This window comes from Pholcus phalangioides, unplaced genomic scaffold, assembly GCF_987345545.1.
Source record: "Pholcus phalangioides strain wild (caught in Gottingen) unplaced genomic scaffold, Ppha-v1.0 ptg000012l_1, whole genome shotgun sequence".
NCBI classification, from domain to species: domain Eukaryota; kingdom Metazoa; phylum Arthropoda; class Arachnida; order Araneae; family Pholcidae; genus Pholcus; species Pholcus phalangioides.
Genome location: NW_028301605.1, coordinates 24,273,492 through 24,290,873, shown reverse-complemented (window position 1 = coordinate 24,290,873; position 17,382 = coordinate 24,273,492). Strand labels below are relative to the sequence as shown.

At 37.8% G+C, this 17,382-nt stretch overlaps 1 protein-coding gene across 3 annotated transcripts in view; it reads left to right on the top strand.

Annotated features, from left to right (window-relative positions):
* LOC149079894 (potassium/sodium hyperpolarization-activated cyclic nucleotide-gated channel 3-like) overlaps positions 1 to 17,382 on the top strand; it is a 400,253-nt gene that overhangs the window by 373,401 nt on the left and 9,470 nt on the right. For all 3 annotated transcript variants that reach the window (XM_089240394.1, XM_089240395.1, XM_089240396.1), the window contains 4 exons: positions 12,645 to 12,794; positions 15,851 to 16,069; positions 16,160 to 16,306; positions 16,423 to 16,666. In XM_089240394.1, coding sequence (XP_089096520.1) covers positions 12,645 to 12,794; positions 15,851 to 16,069; positions 16,160 to 16,306; positions 16,423 to 16,666 — 760 coding nt within the window. The remainder of the gene's footprint in view (positions 1 to 12,644; positions 12,795 to 15,850; positions 16,070 to 16,159; positions 16,307 to 16,422; positions 16,667 to 17,382) is intronic.

Genomic DNA, 17,382 nt, shown 5'->3' with positions numbered 1-17,382 from the left:
ATAATTTTTTCCCAACAATACTCTGCAACTGTGCCTCAAAGAATGCTATGTATGAAAGGGGGGCCCGAAAATTCGTGTTTGCCCAGAACCTGAAACTTATGGGGAACGAGTCCTGGTCGAGATGGATCATTATTTTCAAGCTTTTCATCCATATCTTCTGGTCATCTCTTGCAGAGATATGAGAGGAGTTCATCAGATCTTCTCGATTGCTCGAGATTGGAGTTGTGCTGGCATTTGATAGAAATAACTGCAACGGGCTCATACTAAGTTATGGATTATACATGTTTGACGTTTCAAGTGAATAGTTTTAAAATAAAACATCCCCGTAGAAGCAAACATGCGTTTTATAAACATAATTCAATTCGAAAAAACTGATCTCTTCCCCTGAAATCCTGGCAATTTTCAAACTCAGAATATCAAAGGCCATGAGATTTCTCAAACATCACTGACAGCCTAACTCAACAGGAACAAAGATGCCTTTCTATTAAACTGAGTTTGGAAACTGCTCCCAACAACACTCGCCCAAAAATTAGTGAATCAGATCTTCTGTGATTCATACATTTAGGCAGCTGTATTGAAATTGAACCCGACAAAATGCACGCGTTAAAATTAAGGCTCGAGGATATGCTGAAGTCTATCAGGCCCCAATGTTAATTTTTATAATTCATTATCACAGTACAGGGAGTCAGTGCCGTGGTCGCTGAGAAATACTTCATCAATCACTTTGTCCAGAACTTCGTCTGCGCCATTTATGGCAGACAAGATGTATTTTTACTGCCACATTTCCAGTAATGGTTTTTAGAGTCCACATCTTTTGTGACATATTCATAAAACCGCACGAACACTTGCATAGGGTTACTAGACACTCATAAATTGGCTCCTTGATCAAGAAACCAGTTTATGATCTAGTTTACGCATGTTTTTCAGCACCAAAATGAAGACAACCAAATAAAATGGCATTTCTGAAGGAATTCAGTAGCTCGTGCATAGGTCGACAAGACGATTCCTATATGCAATGAATGACGTCTGTTGGGCCTCCACGTGGGCTCTACCCTGTTAAAGGTGTATATATATCGCTCATTCTTCTGCAATTTCTGTGCTTTTAAATAACAGAACAATTCTATCCTTTGTCTTATTTACCTTTGGAGGATAAAAAATGTGTATATATAAAACCCCCTGGTCATAAATGAAGATTTCTGGCGCAGATTCGAACGAAACGTTTCGAAATCAAAATTTCTCTAGAACCCGACTCTGAGGGAATTCTCCCAGAACCTGAGAATTACACGATACACTTTCATACACCGTATAATCGGACAAAGTGGCTTAGTAGATGACCTATAAGATTCGGGAACAATGATTATAGAGTTTAGCCAATTGAAAATCCCATATGTAGACGCTCTTACGCGTAATGGGCCATGAAGAACAATGTCTCCATCCACTTACGGCAGGTTTTATTCTCCCACGTGCCTATTCATTGCCACCTTTCTGAGAGGAAACCTATTTCCTATGAAAGACTATCAGACCATCAATCATCCGTTTGCGGGTTTTTCTCGAGTTACTAAAGGAACGCTCTTTTCCACATTTCGAAGACGTTTCTTCGCTCCACATACCGTACATACGATATTTATGATTCTTTTTCTCCTCTCTCCCCTCGAAATACTTTCCCACCTGTGAATACGGAGGAGAAGAGAAGCAAAAAAATCAATCACTAAAAACCACATCCAAAGACGGTGAAAAGAAAAGGAAATGTTTGGAAAAGAGGTATAAAGATGATATAAGGTCTCTCGATGTGTGAATAGAGAGAGAATACTATGTACTGTATACAGGGTATATAGAGGAAAAAGTAGAGATAGAGAGATGGCCATGGGTGGCTGGATCTCCTTCTTTTCTGCTGCCTTTACTCCCAGTTACAGTAGAACGGATGGATGATCTAGATAGATGGTGAGGATGGGAATCCATTGAAAAAAAGATAAGAAGGTTCATACATGAACAAATTGCTATTGGTGAACGTTTAAGGGGGTAAAAGAAGAAAATCGAAAATAAGTGGATTTCTTAGGGAAACCTCCTACAGTGCTGAGGATATCGAATGAAATCTCCAGCTACGATCGATGCGCCTTTGATGTACCTGATATGAATTTATAGCAGCAGAAAATGACGTTTGACACTCTTCCAGAAAATTCTGCATGCATATCTATGTGCGCTGGAAATTATCCTCTGGAAACCGCACGGCCTTCCGTTCAACATGGATTAATCTTAATAATCACTGGAGCATTCGTAAACCATGATAGTGCTGATTAGTTTCTCTTTAATCATCCGCGAATATTATTGGACAATAGTTGACAAGAGTGTAAAGCGGCGTGTTTCTCAAATGTTTTGCAAACCCTGCTAATGATTTCTATGTTGTTGTTCTTTTTGGGAACGCTTGGAGCAATATGGATGCTTCAAGAAATTCTCGAAATGATATCTATGAAGTCCCCCCCCCCCCTCCAATTTTTTCACATAAATAGAAAGTTCAAAAGCGTTCGTGTAGGGGTTTAAGAATTATGTGGTGCAATGTGTCACGGACCGGACCTGCAGGAAATTTCTACAGACCTTCACTAGTCCGCGGACAAGTGGTTGAAGAACACTGATCTAAAGAATCCTTGCATTAATATGTACAACTTTAATAATAAAATAATATGTACAACGTTAATAATAAAATAATATGTACAACGTTAATAATAAAATAATATGTACAACGTTAATAATAAAATAATATGTACAACGTTAATAATAAAATAATATGTACAACGTTAATAATAAAATAATATGTACAACGTTAATAATAAAATAATATGTACAACGTTAATAATAAAATAATATGTACAACTTTACTATTTCTCGTGCAATCCCAATGATAGTCAGGGGCATCTTCGGGCTCTACGATACTCCGATCAAGAAACGAAAGTAATGTAAGGCAAATATTAGTTTCCGCGCGGGAGTGGTTTCCAAAATTATTCTCAAGAAGAGATACTACCACTTCTGCAACATCTGTCGTTTTCCTTGCATGTCATCTTTGATAACAAGATTTTGAAGCATGATTTCACCCTGAACAGCACCAACTATTCTACGTAACACAATTTTTCTTGATCCAAAAGTCTCAGTTCTTGTAGTTACAGTTTCTCGTCTAGAACCAGATTGTACACTCAGTCTATTATACTTATATTGGACATGTAGACATTGTTTACAGCACAAACTCTCCAACTGTTTTTTAAACCAATAATCCATATTGTTTTATATTGCTCAGCTACAACATCTGTTCCTCCACGTGCGAAGTATCTATCGGGATAAGCGATCAAAGAACCACTCGCTTTCTTCCATTTTTATTTCTCTACTTGATCCAGCTCCCACCTAAGTTTCTGGACCGCCAACTAACACGAGTGCTCCTCTCCTGGTAATCAATGGAGAAACGGGAGAAGGAGCAGAGATACATTCCTCCATCCAATTTCAGAGAGAGCCTAGATCTTCTTCCGGAGTAAGAAAAAAAAAGATAGAGATAAGGGATTATTCTTGTTGCTCAAGTTTAAGATACAAATAAAGCTCTTTTCTCTCATATCTCCTTTGGGAAAAAAAATCAAGCAAGCGACATCAAACTGCCGTTATGCAGATGCTTAGAAGAGTTCTTCCGAAAGATAAAGAAAGAAGCTCAGTTACGCCACTGGAATCCTAAAAAAAATGGAATTCCAGCAACATATCAGATGAGGATTGTTTCACTTTAGACAATGGGATGCGGTTATGGTGGGAGAGAATGAATTATTCATGGCGTCGCCCATTATGAAAGACATGGATATGTCCTCGCCGCTGTTCAACAAATTTAATCTCATCCGGCGCTGATGGTGTCCTTCTCTTTTTTTTTTGGAAGTACCATCTTCATTTGGGTTTTAAGAAAAAAACTGGAATCCCTTTTGGTGAATGGCTATTGTGAACGTTATGGTTGTCATTTCCCATGGGTCTAGCAGCTAAAAAGCGCATGCGAAGACATCTAAAGGTACGTCAACGTCGTTGAGTACTCTATAATCAAGGAAGGCAATTTTTTTGTGTTTTTTTTCCTACGTTTATTCTGGTTTAATGAACTAACTTGTATGTAAATTATAGGTTTCCCGAATTCATAGATATCTTTCGTTCTCTTTTAAAAAATACTGGGCCATAAATACAAAGGGAAGCTGACATGTTGCCAATTATTGTTTGTATTTTTGTACTCCATGCATTGAAATTTTTTTTTCTGTAGATCTGAAGGATTTTTCACCGTAAACCAACAGAGAAACATCTCTTCCGTGTTTTAATTTTTGTAATCCGACATCCCTAAATTTCTTGATAAAGGGGTTTTCTTTGGGAAGACACTCGCGGTGTTCCCTGTTTAGTCCAGTACAGTTTGTCTCTTCTTTTTCCCAATTAATCGAACATATACTACAATTCACACGACAACTGCAAATATATATTAACCACTATGTACATAATATTTTTATTAGAAAAAGCATTAAAAAGTTATGGCAAATATGTTGTTAGGTAAGATTTAAAAAAAAAAATATAGTCTTGAGGCCTTAAACCTGTCTTCAGTATATAATTACTTTATTTCATTTTTGTTATCCGAAGATTCAATAGAGAGCGCTGACATCTTCGATGGAACTGAAAATCTCGAAAAATCTGCTCAAAAGAAATGGCTTCATTGCAATGGTTAAAATCAGAAAAATGATCGAAAAAGAAAGGATTTGAGCTTGTGCAACCAATAAAAACTTTTGGATGCAATAAAAAAAAAGCAACTCAAACTGAAATTACCAAAGAGTATGGAACTTCTCAAACTCAAGTGACAAGCATCAAGCATATTCCTATGAAATTGAAGAAGATTCAAGAAAGAACGGAAGCTTCACCAGAAAACGGAAAAAAAAATATTTAATTTTGAATGTGTGTGGCGACCAAGCTGTGTTGCAATGGTTTCATAGTAAAACAGCCAAAAATGCATTAATCAACAGCGCCATGATTAGGCAAAAAGCAGAGAAATTCCCCAAACGTTTCGGAAAACAGTGAAAATTGCATGAAATGAATGAAAACTGTTTTTATAGCATCAATTAATAATATATTTTTATGAGACAAAAAAAAAATCGATTAACAATTTTTTGATTAACCAGTTAAAATTTTTAATCGATTCCCAGCCGTGATCGAAATACTTTTTTGCAGCAGAGGCAGTTCGTCAAACCATCGTCAGGACCATTTTCGGTCATAGCATACATTAAATATTATTATTATTGTTATTTTATTCTCGTTTCCGCTACTTTGGTATTAACTGCTCATTTCTGTTTGATTTCTGTGATCTCATAAGTGAAATACAAACAATGAACGCATAAATAATTAGATGAAATTTGAATATTGAACAAGCAGTTATTTCTAGGTTTTTTCTTTGTGCTTTGGGATAACAGTTGTGTGTGGATTTCTGTTCCCAAGAAAACGGGAACTAAAAAAAGGGGAGAAAGACATATTCGATCTTACCATAAACAAGGAACCCATTTCCTCAGAACATCATCAATCATCCGTTTCGCTCATGGAACCAAAAAAAAAGAAATGGAAAATAACCAAGAACATTTATTTCTTTCCGGGAATAAGACGTATTTGTAAAGGCTTCGAAGTTGGGACATTTTTAGACCATGGAAAGTAATGTAATTAGCAGTAACATGTTTTGGAATGTCAGCTCCGTTCGTTGTAGACTTTATCGTATCTTTGACAGTTTGGGATGAAAAAATAAATATTTTCCTTTAAATATTGCGCGGAAAATAAACTTGAAAAGATTGTTATTTCGCAAAACTACATACTTTGAAACTCCGTTATAATGACATCTGAGCCACAGCCGTCTTGGCTATAGAGGATGATGTTAATAAACGTTTTGGTTTGTGAACGTTGATGAAAAGGAAACGCCTCGGATACAACGACAAATGTTTCGTCGTTTTTTTTTTCGTTCCAATGCCGTTTTCCCAAGAAATTCTTAAGCTTAGAGCTGATCACATGCAGGGAATGTCGTCTGCCATTCTGTTTGTACTTAACGTTAAAAAAAGAAAAATATTTATTACATGTGTGTGGCGCTCCGACTTGCTCATCGACATGACCGGCATACGAAACATTCCCGTATATGTGTTTTGCACTTCCTAACTATTTCCCTTACAAAAATGTCGTTTTTTCTCAGTGAAGCTTACTTCATGTCCTAATGCATAGTAGAATCGGGAATGAAGGTAATTCATGAATTGTCATAATGAATATGATTAGAAATATTCGTCGCACGTATTTGCCATGTTCAATTTTTTCCCGCGAAATACATTTTAGCACACTATCGTATAGCAATGCATTTTCACCAAACATTGTCCACAAGCAATATTTGTCAATTTTAGCAACACGTTTGGTGAGAATCGCCAATATAACTTATTAATTTTCTGTTATATTGCTGATCAGATTGGTCACCTTGAACCAGTGGTTCTCAGACTTTCTCGATAAGCGGTTCCCCCGCGCAGTAATCGTTTATCTGCGGCTCTCTACCAATGCGGCATTAACGCATGGTTTCACCCGGGGGGGGGGGGCCTTGAGTGCTGAGTAGGCCCCCCATGATAAGGAGATCCGATTGATATTCTTGACATTAAACTTTCAAATTGGTGAGTAGACATTTTTAGTTACGTAAACGACCTCAGAAAGTTTTACTGTCCAGTGGCCCATGTTGCTCTCGAGACGGCTTTGCTTCCCAGAACGATCTGGGGAAGAGACCCTCTTCAAAGTACTGAATAGGCATACATTACTGTACCCAGCTTGTCTCGACACCCTTAAGTAATACTGGCAACGTCTCTAGATGCTGTGACGTACACTCTAAGGCCGAGATTATACTATAAAATTTCCATAAAATTTCATTTATAAAACTCGAAAAATACAACCAATAAGGTGATCGATTGCATTTGCTAGAATGTTACCGATGTTCTTATTGGTTGCATTTTCCAAATTTTATAAAAGATCTTTTAACAAACTTTTATAGTGTAATCCCGGCCTAAGAAACATTGCACCGCGTTCGCCCCGGTTGCAATGACACCTCGATTATAACGACAGAATTTCATGGAATATTTAATATCTTTATAACCGAGTTTGACCATGCTAATATTATTTTGGGAAAAAAATTATCGAAACGGTTTCTCTTCCTATTTTTTGTTTGGATCCAGCAAACTCCCATCTTTCAAGAACTTTTACGACTTTTAACAACGATAAGTCGCGAAGTTTTCCGGATATATCGGAAGCGAAGACGGAATCCCCCCCCCCCCGGAAAATGTTCATTTTCTCCGTCACTGACGACGGGCTTGAAAACACTAATTTCAACGTCCCCCTTTTGTTCGAGAATTTTCTCGAAAAATTTCTCACTCTTCTCGACAGTATTATTTGGCATTTGGAACTAATATCCGGGAGAAGAGTAACAATAGGACGAAAGAGGGAGAGAGACAGAGAAATGTTTTGTTGCTGTTGTTTCAAAACTGATCCCGAAGCGAAGATAGCTTGCTGCTGTAAAATGCAATTCTAAAAATAGAAATTGTCCATTGATCGCTGAACGAGTTGGAGAAACTGTTTTAATACGTTTTTGTGTGTGAGGAAAGGGATATGTGGGAGCAACAACAACACACAATGTGCGCATCCGGGATCTGCAGCATCAAGTGCGTCTTCGAGCGTCCTTCGGAGAAGCAATTGCGTCTCCTCGTTCAGCTCCATTACTCATGCTGTTTGTTGTGCAATACGTACATTAGACGAAGCAACAGGTTGACAGTGAAACTAATCAGTTAGGGCTAGGAATTTCATCACCTACAAACCGAAAGAATATGCTCTCCCGACATATATATATATGCTTTAAGGATAACCATATTTCCTGAAGAAAAACCGGGAAATTGCAAGAAAAAATGGTCAATTTCAGTGATAAAAATAATGCCAAAGGTGTGCAAATAAAATTGATAATAGTTGCTGATATCGCCGAAAAATCGGTAATCATTTCCAAAAACGGTGAAAAAATGTGAGTGAAATTGTCAAGCATTACTTGAATTAGAGAGATATAGATGGCTTTTTTCTCAGCCAGAGATATCAAGGAAACAGTTATTTTCCGGATATTATGCTGAGGTGAGCTCGGAAAGAAAAGTCATCACATCTCCGCCGGGACTCGAACCCAGGCCCTCTTGCATACCGGGCAAGCATGCTACCATCTACACCACTGGAGACACATGAATCTGCCTTCCTAATTTCACGCACTGTGTCGTGAGGCGCTGAGGCACCCGGGGCCATTTCCTGAAGTTAAGAGAGGCTACTAATGCCTCTACTTCAGCGCCTCACGACACAGTGCGTGAAATTTGGAAGGCAGATTCATGTGTCTCCAGTGGTGTAGATGGTAGCATGCTTGCCCGGCATGCAAGAGGGCCTGGGTTCGAGTCCCGGCGGAGACATGATGACTTTTCTTTCCGAACTCACCTCAGCATAATATCCGGAAAATAACTGTTTCCTTGATTACTTAAATTGTCAATTGAACATTGAAGGACCGGACACACCCCGCTTCCCATCTCAAGGAGATATCAAAGCGTTCCCGAAAGATGAGTGCATCCGGAATTTTATTAAATATGTATATGTGTATATATATCTATATAAATTTGTATAACAGAAAAACAAGTCCAATTACAGGAGTATAAATCAACGAAATAATTATGATAAATCATGATCTAAGAATCGAAATCTAAATTGATATTATAGCGTCCTTGGGGCACGTCCGGACTCGATAATCAAATTCCGTTGGTGGCGGTCCGTCCACGTTCGTTGGATGTCACTAGTCGTGTAGGCCGTACAACGACGAATCGATGTCATGTTTGCGTCACATGCCCTTGTCCAAGTCAGCCAATGTTCGGACACCCAGATGTTTTAGCTCATTCTAGACCCACATTCCTGTTCCATAAGCATCCTACGTCTTAATTCTCCTGGGCAATTAGGAGATTTTCATAATTCCCGAAGCTACATCGGCTGACTAGCTGGATTATGGGTGGCATTGATTCACCACGTTAACATGTTAAGTGTTTATAGTTTCTCCAAAGAAGTTCGCCGTTCAACGACGTATCAGTTTCGTGAATTTCCAGTACCCCTACGTGGCCGCAAGTTGTAGACTCTCCCTGGTATCAGCTTTACTGGTCTGGAAGGCTGAAATTCACCCTGCTTCTTCCGTAGTCCATCCTTCTTGTCGTGCAGCAAATATAGGTTACGGTCTAAAAATTGAATCGTAAGTTCATCGGACTTTTTATAGTATTCTTCTTTTGAATGCCGTCAACTGACTTTGTGACATCTAACCAAAATGAAACGCTGATGTGTGTGGACATTGGCAGACGTAATGCCATAGCGAGCCCGTAGCACCACACTTACAAGCATTGTGAGATGATCGTCCAAAGCGCTGCAAGTATGTCGGAAATGGACCATGCTCAGTTAAAAGGATTGTTTTTGTTCGCGGCCATACACACTTGCGCAAAGCCACTCGACGTTGTATCTTGTAGGCGTCTTTCGTTGAGACTTTGTTTAAAATTACTGAAAATCGGGAAAAATGTCCTAAAATCACTGAAAATCATGAAAATTGTTTAAAATTACTGAAAATCGGGATGATTACTGAAAATCGTTTTAAATGCCCTAAAATTACTGAAAATCATGGAGAAAATATGCTACGTCATAGACATCCTGGCCGAACATCTTTTGATGATCAAGTTATTTTTCCCCTGTTTTCATCACAGAAAACCCCTGAAATACCTGATAGCGTGTATTGGAATACGGGTTGAAATGGAATTATATAGACTTTTAACACCCCTCCCCCTTTTTTTCGACAACAAATTTAGATGATGTGTCGATGATAAAGCTAAAAAAAGCGGGGAACAATCCAATTGCTATTTAACACCGCTAGCAGGCCCGTAGCCAGAAATTTCGTTCGGGGGGAGAACTGAAGTGATAATGAAACAATAGATTTGGTCATCTTTTCCCCTTTTTTTCAGTCATTTTCTCACATTTCGGGGGGGGGGGGGAGACCAGACCCCCAAATCCCCCCCCCCCTCTCGCTGCGGTCTTGACCACTAGTATTGTTTTTATATTGAAAACTTTTGGAATAAATCGGACCTCAAAATGAAATAACAATTATGTTGAACTAGAACGATCGCACAATGCTTTCATTTTGAGTTTTTATTGAGAAAGTTACACCACGTATCGGCTCAACGGAGAACGAAAGGAAAATCAATGTACTTACTGAAAACCACGTCCGAGATTTTTCCCAGGCCAGTACCCACTATCAAGATTGGGTTTTTTTATTTTTTCACCCATTATTATTTTTGTCATATATATTTGACAAATATATCATATTTGTCATTGTGTGTGCGTGTATGGGTTTTTTTTGTTTCTTTTGTAAATTACATTTTGACTTGCAATAGCCCTTTAGTTCCCGCCGATGACGATTTTTCAGCTATATTAGAGGTACAGAAATTGGCAACTTCATTTACCTTTAACATTTTTTTGGGGTATAGTTGACAAATTTTATTACCTTTGACAATTGTTTCGGTGAATTTGTTTTACTTTGACAATTTTTTTGGTTTTATAATTGTTGACTTCATTTACCTCTGATAAGTATTTGATATAATGTGCAATTTGATATAATGTGCAATTTGATTTACCTGTGATTATTCTTTCGCTATAATTAACAATTTTATTTATCTTTGACAATCTTTTTGGATATAATTTGCAATTTCACCTACGTGTGACAATTTTTGATGACAATTAGTGGTATCCCATATGAATTCCAATTTCTCGTATTTTCCATGGAGAAAGTACGGCCCGTGCTCCCCTACTGATACTTCGGAACTCCTTGGCAGGCTGCATTTGGCCCGCGGGCTGAAGGTTGTGAACTCCCCCTACTCCGGTGATTCTCAAACTTTCGTCTGTCACCCGCGTCTCCCATGCCCTATTTATGATTCGCCTGCGGCTCCCAGAATACTTTGGTAGGTAATTTACTCTATAAAAGAACCACTTCGAAGAGTCAACAAGCACACAGATTAACATCTCCAATTCACCGTGAGCCTCCCCCAGAAACCACAACGCATACTTTGAAATTCCGCCCTGTTAAGCTGAATATAGGCTGAAAAAAAACACACCAACTCAACTACACATTTCATCTCTTTTGACATCTAACAATCGACCACAGATGGCGCTGATACAACGAAGTCGATTCCCATATTCAATTTGAATATTATAATTTATTCAATGCGAAACATAACAACATATTGACACTGGCTAAAAAAAGAAAAAAAAAATATGTATTAAGCTAATAACAGCTCCGACGGAAAAAAGTGCTCGATTAATTTAATTAGTTTTCATTACGAATGAACCATGAACGTAAGTTAATTAGACAGAAATCTCAGATCCCTTCTCTCGTCCGGAATCAAACTATAAGCAGTACTGAAAAAAAAAAACCCCATTAAATGACAAACCGAACAACTTCAAAACACGAAACGGTTGTCCAATTAATTAAATTTTTATATGAAATCCCAATTTTCAAAAGACTGCGAAAATTTTCGCAGCTTCTTTATTTGAAAAAAAAATGGTCATGTAACAACATCCCCTGGATTAATTATTTTAATTAATTCGCGACAAAGTCAATTAACTGATTTTCCACACGAGAAATGCCTTTTTTTCGTTTTAATTAATTGTACTAATTAATTTTTTTTTTTTTTAATTTCATATTGAATGGCATGAAAGCCATTTTCCGTGTCTGGTCCATGGCCAATCTGCGTGACGATTTAGAAAGATTTTTTTTGCAACTCATTACCATATGCTTTCTTGTTAGTGACATAATAGACTCTTTCTTGCTAATTAATATTAGTTTCCTTTATTTATTGGAGACCAGATAACACTAACATTTGAAGATAATTAGGGTGAAATCTCTCTCTCAGTCTCGGGAAAGTGTATCGCATTCATTGAAAGCATTTCTTGTCCCCGAACTCTTGTCGTTAATTGAATTCAGATTTATTTGACTTATTGATTCCTCAACATAATCGAATTAGTAAAATGTATGCAGTCGTGTCACATTATTGCGACCACCTCTTCTTATTAATTCCGGAATTAATTGCTTGTTGCTGGTGAAAAAAAAGGCACGATACGAAAGCTGGCTTGGTGAAAATTTACAGGAAGATCCATAAATTCGCGAACAGGTTGAAAATTCGTAAAAATTTGATAAATTGGTTAATTTTTCCATCGAATATTTTGATTAAACTACTTCTCACGAAATCTAATGAGATAACAAACTACACCAACGTTTGGCTATGTTTCTTTAATAGTACAACAGAATCCAGATTATAACGAGTGCAACTTTTGGTCCCATCCCATTGGCAGATGAGACCAAAACATCTGGGATCAATATGGGACGAAAAATTCGAGGAAAATTCTATATTCATCGAATCGTAGGATAATTACTCAAGGCACTCGTTCAAGCTCTATCCGTAGCTTAAAAATACAGTCAAGATTTCTAATAGAAATTTTTCAAGGTCAAACCTTCCATTTCTTCCGGTTGCTTCTATCACTGTACATGTTTTATCTTACAGTTCTTCAACATGGCTAGCGTATTCATGAAGATCTTCAACTTGATCTGTATGATGCTTCTAATAGGACACTGGAGTGGCTGCCTACAGTTCCTTGTCCCAATGCTTCAGGGCTTCCCACCAAACTCATGGGTTTCCATCAATGAACTTGTGGTGAGTCTCTTTCAGCATTTAAATTCCTATACAAATATCTAATCACGCATAGCATCTGTATCGTGTTTCGAAATACTCCGCCGGAACGGTTTACAATTTATAATGCGGATCGTCATCCGCATTAATTCCATAAATTAGGGGACATGGGGACGATCAAATACTGAATTTATTGCTACATAATAATAACTCGGAGATATCCTCGAAATTCGGCGATCTAATTACCGCGGAATAGGATATCCTTTTCTAATGACGAAAGTTCGAATCGAATTACTCGGCTGTAGTATTTCAAATTGACAATCGGTTTACTGAAGGGATAGTTTGCATCGATTGTTATCAGATACGATACAGATGCAGTGGATGTCTGTGTAAACACTCGAGGAATCGAATCTCATGAATCATTTGATCTCTAGATTGGAGAAGGCATCTATTAGGCACGTATTTGCGTGGGCGTGTTCCAAAGTGTACGTTATTTGTCTATAATCAAAATTAAGCGTTAATATATGCACAAACATTTAATTATTGCGATAGAAATTTCCTTTTTGTGATTCGAAACGTTATTTCTCTGCCTTGTTTAATTGCGAAGGCTTTCAACACCTGGCTGATGCGAAGATATATTTAGGAAAGAGAGAAAATTTTACCGCCCTCGCGGGCAATCGAACCCACATCTTCACTCTTGCCAGGAGAGCGCCCGGCAAGAAGGAGGACGTGGAGCTTCTTATTTTATCAAAGGAGAGCCCATATACTTTATAAAGTTAATTTCTCAATGAAAAAAAAACATTTTGCAATAAACCCCTCTCCCTGGTTTGTACCTGCTGAATATCTGAGAAGCTGCTTTATTAAAAAAGGTATGCCATTTTTTCAGTGATTTTTGTTGTGCTGCTTAAGGGATTGAAAGGACTAATGGACTTTCTCTTGCCAGTTGCAACGATTTATAGCAGTAATATAGCATACGTCGCTTATGGTATCTTCTCAATGGATTAAAACCTCTATAACCTCGTTCATATTTTCAAAAAGGGCAATTGACAAACCTTCTCCAACTACCGCCCAGTCATGAAATCATGATTAGCACCTCTCAAAAATACTGGAAACAACTGATAAATAACAACGAAAGAGATGGATAGAAGATAAATGCATTGGCAAGAAACAAGATCAGAGACAGGAAGGGAGAGCCATGTGTAGTTTATTCCCATTTTGTGTGAAAATGAATGGAATAGCTTAATTTCTATTACCATATACTTCCTCTTCAACAGACACCTTCAACGATATTGCAGTGGAAGTTCCAAAACTTCTAAAAAGTGTATCTGCCAGCAAACCACCAGGACTAGATGGTACTTTTCTTAGGGTCCTCAGGGAATATGCCAATAAACTGTTGGGATGAGTTGCACAGATTTACACACCCACCCCCAAACCACTCTGTCCCCAAAGGGGATATAAGCGGATAAGAAGTCATGCTGGAAAAGCCTTTTAGCATCCAGGCTGGAAGAGCCACCACGCAGAGGTCACAGCAGCAGTAACCAACTCCCTGAGCAATCAGAAAAGCCAGCACAAAGTGACGTCTGAATCACTTCTCTGGTGGGGGGGGGGGACATATTATATGATTTATTGCTGCAAAAATCTGAAAATCAGGGCAGCGGAAAACACTATGAACATCATACATATTGCTACGAATATATGGGCATCATACAATATGAAACATAAACACTATGAACATCATACAATTGCTACAAAAATCTGAAAATTACGGCAGCGTAAAATACTATGAACATCAATGTTCGTCAATATGATACGGAGCAAAAGGTAGGAAAACCGATATTACATTGATACAGGTAACAGATTTACATCGATAACAGATAACAGATTTACATCGATTACAGATAACAGATTTACATCGATTACAGATAACAGATTTACATCGATTACAGATAACAGATTTGCATCGATTACAGATACTACGCAGCAATAACATGCCTTCATGAGATATAACACAGATGGCATAGGAAATCATTGCGAACATCAGTGTCCATCAATACGATGCGATGTGTCAGTGTTACACAATAATATTCGCATATGTAGGATAAAACATGTTGCAAAGGAAAAAATATACACAAAATAAACATGTTGCCACAGAAATACGAAAAGGGTGGCATCGGAAATCACTATTTACAGAAGTTTGATTTACATGCACAGATTTACAGAAGTTGTGTTGGTAATGGGTATCGTCCCAGGGAATTGCAAGTTTGATAATGTTGTCCCGATTACTTAAAAAAAAGGGTTGTATAAAAACCGTGTCGAATTATCGTCCAGTGAGTATGATGAGCTCCCTCTCGAAAATTATTATGAAAAGACAACTGGTGAAGTGGATAGACGAGAATGACGTATTGTCTGAAAACCAGCATGGGTTCAGGAAGAGAAGTCATGTGTTATCAAACCTTCTTCTGTGACCACTTGACTAAATCTTAGGGAAAAGTAAAAAATGTCGATGTCGTTTATCGTGATGTCCAGAAGGCATTCTATCGGGTCTAACATGGTAAACTCTTGAAGCGTTTATATAAGATTGGAGGCAACCTGTTGTATTGGATGGAATCGTTGATGAGAGATAGATCACAGCGGATTATGGTGAATAGGAAATCTTCTGAATGCACACGTGTGAAAAGTGGTGTAACTTAAGCAAGTGTACTTGGGCCCGTATTTACTTCACCTTTTTTATCGATAAATTTTTATCAGCTATTTTGGACTTTGTTGGTGGCTGTTTTTGCACCAGGATATCCATATTTTTTCCGAAATTATTTCGTTATTATTCATATTTATATTGTATTATATCTTTATTTTCCTTGTAAATTTTTTTTATTCTTTTTTCTTTAATCCAAAGCCTTATTGTGGCTTCAAAATCTATGTGATGATGGATCTATCTATGTGATGTCTATTAAATTCTATGTGATGTCTATTAAATTCTATGTGATGTCTATTAAATTCTATGTGATGTCTATTAAATTCTATGTGATATCTATTAAATTCTATGTGATATCTATTAAATTCTATGTTTCTTCCCTATTCAGAATGCTCATTGGTTTAATCAATATTCCTGGGCTTTATTCAAAGCCATGTCGCACATGCTTTGCATCGGCTACGGTCGCTTTCCCCCTGCGAGTCTTACAGACATGTGGCTAACATTGCTCAGCATGATCAGCGGCGCTACGTGTTATGCGCTATTCCTCGGACATACTACCAACCTTATCCAGTCCTTGGACTCGTCCAGGAGGCAATATCGGGAAAAAGTGAGGAACGAATACGTCATTAGTTCTTTGCAGATATTTTGCTAAATTAGTTTACATTTTAGTTGCATTGAGCATTTTTGTGGATTTCAGTTGAAGCAAGTCGAGGAATACATGGCCTATCGGAAATTACACCGAGACCTACGGCAACGCATCACGGACTACTTTGAGCATCGCTATCAAGGGAAGTTCTTCGACGAAGAAATGATTTTGGGAGAGCTATCTGAACGTCTGCGGGAGGTAATGCAATCGTTTTAAGCACTTTTCTGAAAAAATAATAATAAAAAACTAATATAAACTATTCATGATATGCAAAAACCGCCAAATGTCCTGACCAATGACTTTTGAATACATAGGATGTAATCAACTACAACTGTCGGTCCTTAGTAGCATCGGTGCCGTTTTTCGCCAATGCAGATCCAAATTTCGTGAACGACGTCGTCACTAAGCTGAAGTATGAGGTATTTCAGCCGGGTGACGTCATTATCAAAGAAGGTACAATTGGTACGAAGATGTACTTCATACAGGAAGGTATAGTGGACATCGTCATGAGCAACGGTGAAGTAGCCACGAGTCTATCAGATGGATCCTATTTCGGAGGTGAGAACTCGTTCGTTTCACAATCAGATTTCTTGGTGTACCTCCCACGATCAATTGTTTTCGTTTGAACATTTTGTGAAATGGATTTTTCCCATGCTTATTTTTCTATCCACAGTCTCTAAACCATGTTATGTTAATCGGAGGGAACACGTTTTCTGTCTCTACGATGGTATTGTTTTCGGCTACCTAAGACGCGGGTGTCTCGTTAATTCGTGAATACTTTAAAAATTCAAAAAACCGAAAGCATTGGTATATCTGAATGCGGTTTGCAAAAAAGTTATTCTCACGAAAGAGAATAACTTTTAGAGAGAATTATTCTTTTTTTCGGTACAGGAAAAAAAAATGAAAATTTTTAGTCGACAGAGAGCGCTGCACGAAAGTAAAACATTGTAGATACGCAAATCAGAGTCCTATGAAATGCACCGGATACGACAAGCAACTCATTTCTGAATTTCCCCGTTACTCGCGCTTACATAAGGTTTTCATTGCGGTGGTGGCATTGTGGATAAAGCATTATTGATGAATTTGCATTACGAATTGCGAGGCTGAAGCTTTACGACCGTTTCAGACACAAAATATATTGAAGGAAAGTTAAGGCATGACGGATTAGTTTACTTGGCCCTCTATCGATAAAAGATTGAACTAATTTTTTCTGCGATAAAAAAATCCACCTTCGTAAGACTAACTTTTTTTGTTGGAAACCGCATTCAGATATA